Here is a 16,315-nt window from a genome sequence, read left to right on the forward strand (position 1 = left end):
TGGCTCCACTGGCAGACAGGTTAGTCCCACTGACATTATTCTACTTGGAGCTTCTACATGGATGATTCTCCTTGGCGGCTCTTATGAGATAAAAGCATAAGTATTTCACATAATACACACTTATAAAATTAAAAACAACAGAAAAGTGCACTGAATGGGTCCCAAGAGCCCTATCCACAACGTCTTCCTAACTTTTCATCTTTTGTAACCCACTTGCTTAAAGCTCAATTGAACTCAAGCACTTCTTTTTTCTTTTGCCCTACAGGAACCGCGGAGTTTAACATTTGCTTCTTAGATGTTATCCCCATAGCCAGGCAGCCCTGCTGTCTTCTGACTGGGGATTTACAGAATGCAGGAAAATGAGGCTGAGGTAGAAAGAGTGACTATACACCCAGCATGGTGGCTCATGACTGTAATCCCACTACTTTTGGAGGCTGAGGTTGGAGGATTATTGATGCCAGGAATTCAAGATCAGCGTGAGCAATGTAGTGAGACGTCCCCATGTATATAAGAAAATGTACAAAATCAACCTTGCATGGTGATTGGCACCTATAGTCCCATCTAATTCAGAAGGTGATCTGGAAGAATTGTTTGATCCCAGGAGTTCAAGACTGCAGTGAGCCATGATTGCACCACTGTACTCCAGCTTAAGAGACAGAGCAAGTTCCTGTCTCTAAAAAGAAATAATACTAATAATAACATTAATAATAATAAATGACTGCTGCAACTGAAAAGCTTTTTTTCCCCCACCTTGACTTCTAGCCCCAGGGTCTACCTCCTTTCAAATGCATCTCCAATGTCTCTGGATTCTACAGACTTGCAGTCTCTTTCTTTCTTTCCCCTCATGTGTCACTGTGGCTCTATCCTGTATCCTCAGCAAGCCTTCCCACATGACAAAATCAAGTACAATGGTGAACTGAGCAAGTATGGGCAATAGAGCTATAAATGTTTATGTTTCTACCCTCCTTGATATTTTTGCAATATTTGGAGATGGGTATGTAGGGCCTTTAGTCCTTCTTGGGTCAGGGTCATCTCAGCCTTAAAGGAACTGAGATCAGAGTAGAGGAAAAGAAGTGATAAGAGAGATGTGAACAAAGCATCTTCATGCAAGTAAGCAAGATACATTTACTGGCTAATTCAAGCATTGTAGCCGCAGCCTAAGACTCTAATGAATAAACACTGAATTTGAAGTCCCCCCAAAGGTGTGCAACAGCTTTGGGGGATCTTTAACGCTTTACCTCCTGTTATCTGTGGAATGGAGGAAAAACTAAAAGTGTTACATGGGAAGTTTGTTTCAATTCTACCACCTGGTACTCAGTTTACAACCATTTCCCAATCCTACTTTTTAATGAGCTATATAAAAGGAGAAGATTTATTGACCACTTGTCATACATTTTGGTCAACGTGCCAGCTATTGATATGTACTTTTTACATTATTAACTGAAGAAAAATGAATGCCTTTTACAAATGTTATAAGATTACAAAACAAAAAGAAATCCAAAGGAACCAAATTAGGGTTGTAATGTGCACGCCTAATGATTTTCCATCAGATCTCTCATATAATTGCCCTGTTTGATAAGAGAAATGAGCAGGAGCAAGGTTGTAGTGAAGGATTCTGCTGAAGCTTTCCCAGGGATTCCTATACTAAAGCTTTGGCTTTCTCAAAATATTCTCAGAATAAGCAATTATTGTCATTCTTCAAAAAGTCAACCAGCAAAATGGCTTGAGCTTTCCAGTAAACTCTTGCCATGACCTTTGTGCTCTCCTCATCCACTTTTGTTTTGACTGGACTTTTCCACTTCTTGGTAGCCATTGCATTGATTATATTTGTTTTCAGGATTTTACTGGTAAAGCCATGCGTTATCTCCTCTTATAATTCACTGAAGAAATGCTTACGGTCTTCATTGCTCCTATTTAAATTTTTAGGGAAACTTCTGCTCTTGTCTGTACTTCATCTTGGTGACACAGTTTGGGCATCCATCAAGTGAAAAGTTTACTAAACTTTAATCATTCAGTTAGAATCATGTAAACTGAACCAACTGAGAAGTCTGCAATGTTGGCTATTGTGTGAGCTGCTAATCATCACACATCTTCTCCTGGGTATAAAGAAGATGAATTTGTTCCTTGCAATATGATGTGAATCATCTGTCACTGTAGACTTTAGGTTCAACATTGCCTCATTCCTTCTTGAAATGAGGAACTCCATATTGAATTTGTGAACTGCTGACTTCTACAACCAATGTCAACTTACCATGTGCCAAGTAGGACAACTTTTTGGACATCATCAATGATTTTACCTTCTTCCACCCAAGCTTCACCATAAATTTGATGTTTTTACTCACTTTAATTTTAGAAGAATTCATGTTGCTCTTCTAGGGGCTCTTTTGAAACTGCTCTCTTGTTTTTCTTGATGCCTCAAACTAGCTCCTGTTCAGACACATTATAGCAAAACATTATGATTTCATTTTGGTGCCAAAAACCTTGGAATCCATTCATGGTATTTCTTAATATAATATACATTTTCCATTAACATTTTAACAACCCACTGCATATAGGAAGACGTCCTGATACAATAAGCTCTACTACAGGTAACTTAGACTTTTCCAGCTGACTAGGCAGATTGGTTTCTTGTTTTTCTCCTAGCATAAATAGGAATGTTTTCTGAAGGTGGAATATAATACCAGTGGCCAAATATTCTCCAGCTACATGGAAAGTTTAACATTTGTAAGTAAGATTCACATGCTTTAATAGAGACACAGAGTGCTTGGGCCAACCTGGTGTCCTGATCTTATTAAATGATTTTCTCTGGTTTCACCAAACATTATTTGGAAGGAAAAGCTGGCATTGAGCAGTCTGGCCTAGGTAGCTTACGATGGCTCATCAGGTAGGGAAGAAATACAAGAGAGAAGAAGCAGAGGGGAGTGCCAGGCAGATGTGCCTCCTTGTGGGAGTCAATAGTCCTGGTTGGAGGCAGGCTTCTCTTGGTCTACTGAGTACAGCAAGACAAGAGGTGATGCTTCCAAATATCACTCAGATCACACCCTATTCGTGACCTTCTCCTATGTCAGAAATGCATGAAATAGATTAGCATATCAGGAAGGAGTAAATACCAGGTATCAAGCTACCAGAGACAACCAAAACAGAGGTTACCAATGAACTGAAGGAGACAGTGTCACTTAGGATGAGGTCAAAGCAAGGAGCAGGACTGCAACAGGAGCTTAGGCACTTGCCCATGAGTCAAGGACCTCAGTAATCCACTTGCCATTTAAAACAAATGTAAATTTACCATGTGCCAAGCAGGACTCTTGATTTCTACTCCTAAAACTTGCTCTCCCCTGAATTTCTTCATCATAGCCGTCAAAACAAAATATCACAGACTAGGTATTCTTAAGCAATAGAAATTACTTTCCAACACTTCTGGATGCTCAAGTTCCATGAGGAATGTCAGTAGGTTTAGTTCTTCTGGGCTGTGTCTGCTTGGCATCTAGGTATCTGCCTTTTTTCTGTGTCCTTCCATGGGTGTGTATGTACTTCCTGTGTCTCTCTCTACAAATTTCCAGTTCTTATAAGGAATTTCCACTTCTTCTAAGGACACTCATCTTACTGGATTTAGTTCCACTGAAACTCCCTCATTTTAGCTTGATCACCTTCTTAGGGCTGTTTTCTAAACACAATCATATTCTAAGGAACAAGAGGTTAGCTGTGGATTTTTGTATACCTATGCCTATCATATTTTGCTAAATATTTGATTATATAGAGATTATTTCTTTGGAACTTTGAGCTGTGTGAAGACAACACAAACCTGGCCATTCATGGCTGACAGAAGGTTGGCCCTCAGCCTGGTCAGACCCACACAGATTGTCTAATATTCTTTGGATCTGGCTCTAGTCAGAAAAGTCTTGGTGTTGTAGAATACAGGTGTCTTAACGCATTGTATTATTAATATTCATGGGGTGGTTAAAACAAAGTTGGCCACGAAATCTACCAAGGGGTTCTAGAATGAACAGAATGAATACACAGTTCTTGAATGAGACATCTTATTTCATGTCTTTAAATTTTTTTCCTTGCTCTACCCCTTTGTTAGAATGTTTAATCAGATTCAGTTTGGGCTTTACATCTTTTAGGAAATTTTGTTTTTTAATATAGATTCTCGCTCTGTCATCCAAGCTGGAGTGTGGTGTCATGATCCTGGCTTACAGCATCCTTGAACTCCTGTGCTCAGGGGATTCCCCCCGCTTCAGCCTCTTGAATCGCTTGTATTACAGGTTCATGACACCATGTCCATTTATTTTTTTTTTATTTTAAAATTTTCTTGAAGAGATGGAGCTTCACTTTGTTGCTCAGTCTGGTCTTTTTTTTTTTTTTTTTTTTTTTTTTTTGGAGAGGGAGTCTCACTCTGTGTCCCAGGCTGGAGTACAGTGGCGCGATCTCTGCTCACTGTAAGCTCCACCTCCTGGGTTCACGCCATTCTCCTCCCTCAGCCTCCTGAGTAGCTGAGACTACAGGCGCCCGCCACCACGCCTGGCTAATTTGGTTTTGTATTTTTAGTAGAAACGGGGTTTCACTGTGTTAGCCAGGATGGTCTCGATCTCCTGATCTCAGGATCAGCCCGCCTCGGCCTCCCAAAGTGCTGGGATTACAGGCACCGTACCCGGCCTGGTCTTGAATTTCTGGCCTCAAGGGATCCTCGCACCTCACTCTTCCAAAGTCCTGCGATTATAGGCATCAGTTGCCACGTTCAGTCTTTCTTCTAGGAAAAATTTTTAATCACTCCCAATTAAAATGCGTGGCCACAATTATATGCTTGAATAAGATGATCTGGCACCCACATAAAAGCCTCAAGAGTATTGCATTGATCTATTTCTTAGTGCCTGTGATATCTGTCTCCCAGATTGTTCTTTCACACAGAAATTTTTTTCATTTTTGCAATATTCTGAAACTAATTTCTTCCCACTCTCTTTCTAAAATGTATTTGTTGAAATTTTGTGTTCTAAATCAATCTTGCCTGTGTTTACTTTTCATCTTATATCTGACTTCTTTTTAAATAAAATTTGGGAAAATTTTTAAATCTAGTCTTCTAAGTAACCATCTATATTTCTTGTTACTCTTTTATTTTTCTTTTTGTTTTTGAAATTTGCATCAATATACTGTGTTTCCAAGGTCTTTTTACTGAGTTTCTGTTGGTAGCTCTCTTTTCATCTGCTGACTTTTCTATTATATCAAGTAGTTGCTGCCCATCCTTTCATCCTTTTCATGGAAAGTGCAGGTGAGTCAGTATCAACAGCTGCCACTTATCATTTCAGGCTTTGAATAAGTCTCTTGCTGTCATTCAGTTTTTGTTCAGGGATAGTGATAACTTCAGGATGACCATGTTAGAAGTAATGAGTAGGGGGATGTGACTGGAAATCCTAAAGACAAACCGCTTGATCAGTTGGATTGAGGGGATCCTGTGTTGTACACATGAGAATCTGTTCCTGCCCTTCCAGAATTGTTTGAGAATAGAAGGGGATTTCAAAAAGTTTGTGGAAGAATGTAATTACAATATGAAAGTAGACGTTATATAAACTTTATTTCTTAACATAAGCTCCATCACATTCAAGAAGTTTAGCAAGTAATGATACAAGTAATTTAGCCTATCTATAAAAATTGAGGGTCCTGAAATTAGTTTCAGAATGCAGTCTTTTCACATATTAACTGAAGAAAACAGAGTACACTTTTAAAATATTTCTATATTAGAAAAAAAAACAGAAGTCCAAAGATACTGCATCAGAACTGTAAGTTGGGTGCCTAGGGATTTTCTTTATTTTTTTTTCTTTTCTGTTTTATTTACATAGTTTGGGGAACAGGTGGTGTTTGGTTACGTGAATCAGTTCTACAGTGGTGATTTGTGAGATTTTGGTGCACCCATCATCCGGGCAGTATTCACTGCACCCAGTGTATAAGAGAGAGGTAAAAGTGAGGTCTTTTACCCCTCTCCCCTTTCCCACTCTTTCCCCCTGAGTTCCCAAAGTCCATTGTGTCATTCTTATGCCTTCGCATTCTCATAGTTTAGCTCCAATTCATGGGTGAGAACATGCGATGTTGGCTTTTCCATTCCTAAATTGCTTGACTTAGAATGATAACATCAACTTATGTGAGAGTATGGAGTAAGTTAGCCAAAACTTTAGCAGGGAAATGCCCGGAAAAGCTTTAGCAGAGAGTTCTTGTCCATCACAACAATGCTCCTGCTCATTTCTCTCATGAAACAAGGGCAATTTTGCCAGACTTATGAGGGACATTCACTAGGCATCAAATCTCATCCATTTATCTGCTAAAGATTTGGCTAACTTTCTCCAAACTCCAAACTCATAAGCTGATGTCATCATCCTTTGACCCTCCAGAAAGTTAACAAACAAAATACCTCGAACATCCAAAAATACTGTTAACATGATGTTTGCTCTTGTCGCATTTATTTAGACTAGACCACTTCCACCTCTTGGTAGCCATTGCTTTGATTGTGTTTTTCCTTTTGGATGGCACTGGTAAAGCCATGTTCGATTTCCTGTTACAACTCTTCAAAGAAATGCTTTAGGATCATTTCTTTTATTTTCTTCTACTTCCTACTTCTTTAATTTTTCATTGAACTTTCTGTTCTTCTCTGTAGCTGACTTAGGTACAGCAGGTTTGGCCATCATCAAGTTGATAGTTTGCTCAACTTTAATTTTTCAGCCAGAAAAAAAATTTATGTAATCTGAACCAATTGACAGTCTTCTTGTGCTAGCCTTTTTTTCTGCTGTTAACTGTGAGGTCTCTTCAATTGGAATAAAAGAAGATAAAATTTTTGCCCATAAGTTGATGTGTGTGGTCTGCTGCTGCAGAGTTCACCTTCACCATCATCTAATCACTTCTTAAAAGGAGTTATCCATTTGTGAAGGGCTGATTTACTTGGGCTCAAATATTTCATGATGCATCAGTGATTTCACCATACCTCCGCCCAAGCTCCATCATAAACTTGATATTTGTTCTTGATACAATTTCAGTAGAATATTTGTTGATCTGATAGAAGTTGTTTTCAAACTGTCTCAACCATGTTAGTGACTGAACTATATCCTTTTTAGACATGTTGTAACAAGTTAGTAGAAATGTATTTTGGTACGAAAAATGTTTATGTCCATGCATAATTTTAAAAAATAGTATGTATTTTCCACAAACAGTTTGAAGATGCCTTATATTATTGGAAGGTGTCCTCATACAATGAAGTTTGTTGCTGATTACTCTGCCATTGGCTGGTGATCAGGCAGATCGTTGTTTTCCTCCCTCACCCCTTCTGGAATATTAGGGATGTTTGCTAAGAGGAAATATATTACCAGTTAGCAATTCTTCTTTGGCTATGCAATAATAAAACAATTGTAGCTTGGCTTTATGTGCTTTATGGGAGGCACAGAATAGTTGTCTGGCCTAGTAGGTACCCTAATGTTATTTGGATGAGTGTCATTACCCACACACACTAATTGGACAGGGAAACTGGAGATGAATGTTCCTGCTTAGCGACTTATGCTGGACCTTCTAAGTAGGAAAGGAAGATCAGAGGGCAGGCACAGAGGGAAGTGCCATGCAGACTTGCCTCATTGCATAGATTCCTGTAGAAGTGGTAGTCCTGGTGAAAGAAAGGCTCCCCCTTGTCTTGGTGAATACACGAAGACAGCAGGCATGGCCTTCAAATATCACTCAGCTCAGGCCCTTTCCCTGACATTTTCCAATGTCAGCAATGAGTGAAAAATATTAGTGTATTAGAGAAGAATAAAAATCAGCTATGAACTCTCCAGACACAAATAAAACAGAGGTGACAGAAGAGCTGAAAGAGACCCTGTCAGTGAGTGAGCATGGGGTCAAAGTGAGCAGGACTGCAACAGGAGCTCAGGCACCTTTCGATCAGTTGAAGCTCTCAACAATTTGCATCAATATACTGTATTTCAAAGGTCTTTTGGGTTGGGAACCAACCCAAATGTCCGTCAATGATAGAATGAATTAAGAACACGTGGCACATATACACCATGGAATACTGTGCAGCCATAAAAAAGGATTAGTTCATGTCCTTTGTAGCAACATGGATGAAGCTGGAAACCATCATTCTGAGCAAACTATCGCAAGAAAAGAAAACCAAACACCAAATGTTCTAACTCATAGGTGGGAATTGAACGATGAGAACACTTGGACACAGGGCGGGGAACATCACACACCAGGGCCTGTTGTAGGGTGGGGAGATGGGGGAGGGATAGCATTAGGAGAAATATCTAATGTAAATGATGAGTTAATGGGTGCAGCAAACCAACATGGCACAAGTATACATATGTAACAAACCTGCACATTGTGCAAATGTACCCTAGAACTTAAAGAATAATAAGAAAAAATAAAATAAAATAAAATTGACACCCTAACATCACAATTAAAAGAACTACAGAAGCAAGAGCAAACAAATTCAAAAGCTAGCAGAAGACAAGAAATAACTAAGATCAGAGCAGAACTGAAAGAGATAGAAACATGAAAAACCCTTCAAAAAATCAACGAATCCAGTTGCTGGTTTTTTGAAAAGATTAACAAAATATATAGAGCACTAGCCAGACTAATAAAGAAGAAAAGAGGGACGAATTAAATAGACACAATAAAAAATCATAAAGGGAATATTACCACTGTCCCACTGATATACAAACTACCATCAGAGAATACCATAAACACCTCTACACAAACAAACTCAAAAATCTAGAAGAAAAGGACAAATTCCTGGACACATTCACACTCCAGACACTAAGCCAGGAAGAAGTCGAATCACTGAATAGACCAATAACAAGTTCTGAAATTGAGGTAGTAATTAATAACCTACCAAGTTAAAAAAGCCCAGAACCAGATGGATTCACAGCTGAATTATACCAGAGGTACAAAGAGCTGCTGGTACCATTCCTTCTGAAACTATTCCATACAATAGAAAAAGAGGCACTCCTTCCTAACTCATTTCATGAGGCCAGCATCATCCTGACACCAAAACCTAGCAGAGACACAACAAAAAAACAAAATTTTAGGCCAATATCTCTGATGAACATCAATGCAAAAATCCTCTATAAAATACTGGCAGACCGAATCCAGCAGCAAATCAAAAACCTTATCTACCATGATCAAGTCAGCTTCATCCCTGGGATGCAAGGCTGGTTGAACAAACAGAAATCAATAAATGTAATCCGTCATGTAAACAGAACAAATGACAAAAAACACATGATTATCTCAATAGACACAGAAAAGGCCTCTGATGAAATTCAACACCCCTTCATTCTAAAAATACTCAATAAACTAGGTATTGATGAAACATATCTCAAAATAATAAGACCTATTTATGAAAAACCCATAGCCAACATCATACAGAATGGGCAAAACTGGTAGCATTCCCTTTGAAAACCTGCACAAGACAAGAATGCCCTCTCTCACCACTCCTATTCAACATAGCATTGGAAGTTCTGGCCAGGGCAATTAGGCAAGAGAAAGAAATACAGGTATTCAAATAGAAAGAGAGGAAGTCAAATTGTCTCTGTTTGCAGATGGTATGATTGTATATTTAGAAAACACCATTGTCTCAGCCCCAAAACTCCTTAAGCTAATAAGCAAATTCAGCAAATTCTTAGGATACAAAATCAATGTGCAAAAATCACAAGCATTCCTATACACCAATAACAGACAGAGAGCCAAATCTTGAGGGAACTCCCATTCACAATTGATACAAAGAGAATAAAATACCTAGGAATACAACTTACAAGGACGTGAAGGACCTCTACAAGGAGAACTACAAACCACTGCTCAAGGGAATCAGAGAGGACACAAATGAATGGAAAAACATTCCAGGCTCATGGATAGGAAGAATCAATATTGTGAAAATCGCCATACTGCTCAAAGTAATTTATAGATTCAATGCTATTCACATCAAGCTACCATTGACTTTCTTCAGAGAATTAGAAAAAACTACTTTAAATTTCATATGGAACCAAAAAAGAGCCCATATAGCCAAGACAATACTAAGCAAAAAAAAACAAAGCTGGAGGCATCATGCTACCTGATTTCAAACTATACTACAAGGCTACAGTAACCAAAACAGCATGGTACTGGTACCAAAACAGATATATAGACCAATGGAACAGAACAGAGGCCTCAGAAATCAAGCCACACATCTACAACCATCTGCTCTTTGACAAACCTGACAAAAACTAGCAATGGGGAATGGATTCCCTATTTAATAAACGGTGTTGGAAAACTGACTAGCCATATGCAGAAAACTGAAACTGTACCCCTTCCTTACACCTTATACAAAAATTAACTAATTGAAGAGGTCCTTCACATCCCTTGTAAGTTAGATTCCTAGGTACTTTATTCTCTTTGAAGCAATTGTGAATGGGAGTTCATCATGATTTGGCTGTTTGTCTGTTATTGGTGTATAATAATGCTTGTGATTTTTGCACACTGATTTTGTATCCTGAGACTTTGCTGAAGTTGCTTATCAGCTTAAGAGGATTTTGGGCTGAGACGATGGGGTTTTCTAGATATACAATCATGTCATCTGCAAGCAGGGATAATTTGACTCCCTCTTTTCCTAATTGAATACACTTTATTTCTTTCTCCTGTCTGATTGCCCTGGCCAGAACTTCCTCAACAAAATAAAAGAGGATACAAACAAATGGAAGAAAATTCCATGCTCATGGATAGGAAAAATCAATATCATGAAAATGGCCATACTGCCCAAGGTAATGTATAGATTCAATGCCATCCCCATCAAGCTACCGAAGACTTTCTTCACAGAATTGGAAAAAACTACTTTAAAGTTCATATGGAACCAAAAAAGAGCCTGCATTGCCAGTCAATCCTATACCTGACTTCAAACTATACTACAAGGCTACAGTAACCAAAACAGCATAGTACTGGTACCAAAACAGATATATAGACCAAAGGAACAGTACAGAGCCCTCAGAAATAATGCCACACATCTACAACTATCTGATCTTTCAGAAACCTTACAAAAACAAGAAATGGGGAAAGGATTCCCTATTTAAAAAATGGTGCTGGGAAAACTGGCTAGCCATATGTAGAAAGCTGAAACTGGATCTCTTCCTTACACCCTTACACTTTATACAAAAATTAATTCAAGATGGATTAAAGACTTAAATGTTAGATCTAAAACCATAAAAACCCTAGAAGAAAACCTAGGCAATACCATTCAGGACATAGACATGGGCAAGGACTTCATGTCTAAAACACCAAAAGCAATGACAACAGAAGCAAAAATTGACAAATGGGATCTAATTAAACTAAAGAGATTCTGAGCAGCAAAAGAAACTACCATCAGAGTGAACAGGCAACCTACAGAGTGGGAGAAAATTTTTGCAATCTACTCATCTGACAAAGGGCTAATATCCAGAATCTACAATGAACTCAAACAAATTTACAAGAAAAAAACAAAAAAACCCCATCAACAAGTGGGTGAAGGATATGAACACACACTTCTCAAAAGAAGACATTTATGCAGCCAACAGACACAGGAAAAAATGCTCATCATCACTGGCCATCAGAGAAATGCATGTCAAAACCACAATGAGATACTATCTCACACCAGTTAGAATGGCAATCATTAAAATGTCAGGAAACGACTGGCGCTGGAGAGGATGCAGAGAAATAGGAATACTTTTACACTGTTGGTGGGACTATAAACTGGTTCAACTATTGTGGAAGACAGTGTGGCAATTCCTCAGGGATCTAGAGCCAGAAATACCATTTGACCCAGCCATCCCATTACTGCATATATACCCAAAGGATTATAAATCATGCTGCTGTAAAGACACATGCACACGTATATTTATTGTGGCACTATTCACAATAGCAAAGACCTGGAACCAACCCAAATGTCCAACAATGATAGACTGGATTAAGAAAATGTGGCACATGTACATCATGGAATACTATGCAGCCATAAAAAAGGACAAGTTCATGTCCTTTGTAGGGACATGGATGAATCTGGAAACCATCATTCTCAGCAAACTATCGCAAGGACAAAAAACCAAACATCGCATGTTCTCACTCACAGGTGGGAATTGAACAATGAGAACACTTGGACACAGGAAGGGGGATATCACACACTGGGGCCAGTTGTGGGGAGGGGGTAGGGGGGAGGTATAGCATTAGGAAATATATCTAATGTAAATGATAAGTTAATGGGTGCAGCACACCAACATGGCACATGTATACATATGTGACAAACCTGCACATTGTGCACATGTACCCTAGAACTTAAAGTATAATAATTAAAAAAAATTAACTCAAGATGGATTAAAGACTTAAATGTAAGACCAAATCCATAAAATCCCTGGAAGAATACCTAGACAATACCATTCAGGACATGGGCATGGGCAAAACTTTATGACTAAAACACCAAAAGCAATTGCAAGAAAAGCCAAAATTGACGAATGGGATCTAATTAAACTAAAGAGCTTCTGCACAGTAAAAGACACTATTATTAGAGTGAACAGGCAACCAACAGAATGGGAGAAAATTTTTGCAATCTATCCATCTGACGAAATCTAATATCCAGAATCTACAAGTAACCTAAACAAATTTACAAGAAAATAACAAACAACCATATCAAAAAGTGGGTGAAGGATATGAACAGACATATCTCAAAAAAAGGCATTTATGTGTCCAACAAACATGAAAAAAAGCTCATCATCACTGATCATTGGAGAAATGCAAATCAAAAACGCAATGAGATACCACAGGAGTTTGAGACCAGCCTCACCCACATGGTGAAACCCTGTCTCTATTAAAAATACAACATTAGCTGGGCATGTTGGTGTATGAGTGTAATCCCAACTACTCAGGAGGCTGAGTATTGCTGGAACCCCTGAGGCAGAGGTTGCAGTGAGCCCAGATCACACAATTGCACTCCAGCCTGGGCAACAAAGAACAAAACTCTGTCTAAAAAAAAAAAAAAAAATATATATATATATATATATATATATATATATATATATTCACACAAAAATTAGCCAGGCACGGTAGCACACACCTGTAATCCCAACTACTCAGGAGGCTGAGGTAGGAGAATCACTTGAACCCAGGAGGGGAGGTTGCAATGAGCTGAGATCAGGCCACTGCACTCCAGTCTGGTGACAGAGCCAGACTCTGTCTCCAAAAAAAAAAGAAAGTCAGAAAACAACAGATTCTGGAGAGAATGTGGAGAAATAGGAACAGTTTTACACTGCTGGTGCGAGTGTAAATTCGTTCAACCATTGTGGAAGACAGTGTGGCAATTCCTCGAGGATCTAGAATCAGAAATATTATTTGACCCAGCAATCCCATTACTGGGTATATACCCAAATGATTATAAATCTCTCTACTATAAAGACACATGCACACGTATATTTATTGCAGCACTATTTAAAAGACCAAAGACTTGGGACCAAAGAAATGCCCATCAATGATAGACTGGATAAAAAAAATGTGGCATGTATACACCCTGGAATACTATGCAGCTATAAAAAAGGATGAGTTCATGTTCTTTGCAGGGACATGGATGAAGCTGGAAACCATCATTCTCAGCAAACTAACACAGGAACAGAAAACCAAACACCACGTGTTCTTACTCATAAGTGGGAGTTGAACAATGAGAACACAGGGACACAGGGAGGGGAACATCACACACCAGGGGATGTCAGGGAGCAGGAGGCAAGGGGAAGGATAGCATTAGGAGAAATACCTAATGCATGCCAGGCTGAAAACCTAGATGATGGGTTAATGGGTGCAGCAAACCACCATGGCACGTATATACCTATGTAACAAACCTGCACCTTCTGCATCTGTATCCCAGAACTTAAAGTATAATAAAAAAGAAAAGAAAAGAAAGCCACAATGAGATATCATCTTACCTCAGTCAGAATGACTATGATTAAAAGCGTGAAAAATAACAGCTGTTGGCAAGGATATAGAGAAAGGAGAACTCTAATACACCCTTGGTGGGAATGTTAATTAGTACAGCTTCTATGGAAAACAGTGTGATTTCTCAAAGAACTAAAACTAGAACTACATTTCCATTGAGCAATCCTACAACTGGGTATCTCCCCAAAGGAAAAGTAGTCAATGTATCAAATGCATACCTTGACCTGTATGTTTATTGTAGCAACATTCACAGGACCAAAGATATTGAATCAACCAAAGTGTCCATTAATGAATGATTTGATTAAAAATGTAATTATATATACCCAATGCCATACTACTCAATCATAAAGAGAGAATGAAATCACATATTTTGTGGCAATATGGATGGAACTGGGGGTCATTTTCTTAAGCAAAACAGGCTATATATAGAAAATGAAATATAACACGCTCTCACTCGTAAGTGGTTGCTAAAGAATGTGTTTGCACAGATGAAGAGAGTGAAATAATACACAATGAAGACTTGGAAGTTGGGGAGGCACTTGCCACACTTGAGCAGTTGAGTAGTAGGATATTAATTAATAAATGCAGATTTTGTTATTGAATAATGAATACCCTAATGTCATGGCTTAAGCACTATGTAATCTATTTAACAAAACCAAACTTGTAATACATACATTTGTGCAAATAAACATTTTTTAAAATTAACAGAAACTCTAGGCATACTGCTCCCCCATCCTCACCATTAAAAAGAAGAGGCAATGACCAGTGTGGCCATAGCAGAATGAATTTGGTATAGAGCAGCCACCAATTCCAGAGATAGTTAGGGCTCAATACATAGGACTTTAGCATAGTTAAAAATTAGCATCTTGTTCTTAGAGAGTAAAAGTGTGGCCATCAACTGGAAAACATAGAAAAGTAATGTAATTTTTAAATGGCCAAGGTGGGTAGTTGATTGTTGAGAAATAAATAGAACTATTTGGTGTAAACTGCAGATGAGGCTTGCTTAGATGGGCTGATAGAGATGAAACTGATGAAACTGGCTGCAGTCAGAAATTATTTTGAAGCTTGAATTTCACAATGATAACATAGCTGATTTGACTAGATGTAATGTGATGTAAGAGGAAAAGAGAAGAGTCTAGAATAAATCCTAGTTTCCTTAATTAATTAGATGAATAATTTACCAAGACCAAATAGAGTTGGAAGAGGAGTAACTTTGTAGATACACGAGGGAAGAGGCAGAGGTAGGAGAAACCTGAGGAGAGAGCAGGAGGTTCCTGGAAAGATTGATAGAGCATTCCCAAAAGAATTGTAAGATCAATGGTGTTAAACTGCCAAGGGGTCACAGGAGATGCAGGACTCATAATCGATTCCTGAAATGAGTGGAATGCAGGCAGTAGATGACCTTGGCAGACTGGAGTGGAAAGAACAAAAGCATCTTTAATGTGTGTTTAAAAAGAGAATGGAAGAGAGGGGATGGGGAAATAATTACATACGTATGTTTCAAGAACTTTTGCAATAAAAATGGCAGACAAATAATAGGGTAGGAAAGAAACACTAAGAGTCTTAGCAAAACCTCTGTAGAAATGGGTGATGTTTCACCAGGCTTTTCCTGATTGAAGTAATCCCATAGAGCATAGATATAAGAATCAGGAGACAAAAAGGTCACATGCAGAAGCAAAATCCTTGATTGGGTAATGTGGTTCAGAATCAAGAGGAAAGATAAGAGATAGGGGTAGGGAGGCTTCAACTATGATAATAGGAGAGAAGTCAGAGAACTGGGATTGAATTGAATGTGGGTTGCTCAACTTGGTGGTGGTTACCGTGAGATCCTTCTATTCTGAAATTTCTGAACTCCATAGTGAATTATCTGAGGCTATCGGTGGGCACAGGGGCAGTTTTCTAATATTGAACCTTCCTTGCTTGAGAAGTAGACATGCCAATCTCTGCAAGGTTTTTGGTATGCATGTTATCTGAATAGTCTCCATACTCTAAGGTAGTTGTTATGAGTCTTCTCATTGTAGATGAGGAAATTGAAGCTCTGAGAGACTAAGTAGCTTTTTAAGAGTTCAGAGCTAGCAAGAAAGAGTTATGTCTTAACTAAAATCTGAGACTGTCCCAATTCTTTCATCCTAAAAGTCATGCTGCCTCCTTGATGAAATCCATTCAGGTTTCATTAAAGAAAGGTGAGAAACATAGGGAGGGAGGGAAGGGATCACTGTTAAAATAGGTTCAATGGGATAGAGAGGGTACTGGGGATAAGAAGCATAGAACCATATTCATTCCCTTGAAACCAAACTCAGTTTCTTAGAAATTATAAGGATTTCTTTTAGCTTCTGTGACTTATTTTCCATTTGTTGTGTTTTTTGTCCTTAAA

The 16,315-nt window shown here is 38.5% G+C and overlaps 1 protein-coding gene across 8 annotated transcripts in view; it reads left to right on the plus strand.

The window, feature by feature from the left end:
• The window catches only part of SMIM10L1 (small integral membrane protein 10 like 1), a 278,859-nt gene that overhangs the window by 124,203 nt on the left and 138,341 nt on the right, over positions 1 to 16,315 (plus strand). The window contains exon 3 of one of the 8 annotated variants that reach the window (XM_063672427.1): positions 266 to 296. The exons of the other annotated variants lie outside the window; for them this stretch is intronic. Within the exon in view, the coding sequence (XP_063528497.1) occupies positions 266 to 281 (16 nt within the window). The 3' untranslated portion in view covers positions 282 to 296. Of the gene's footprint in view, positions 1 to 265; positions 297 to 16,315 lie in introns of those variants that run through there. 8 annotated transcript variants of the gene reach the window in all.

This window comes from Pongo pygmaeus, chromosome 10, assembly GCF_028885625.2.
Source record: "Pongo pygmaeus isolate AG05252 chromosome 10, NHGRI_mPonPyg2-v2.0_pri, whole genome shotgun sequence".
Taxonomy (NCBI): domain Eukaryota; kingdom Metazoa; phylum Chordata; class Mammalia; order Primates; family Hominidae; genus Pongo; species Pongo pygmaeus.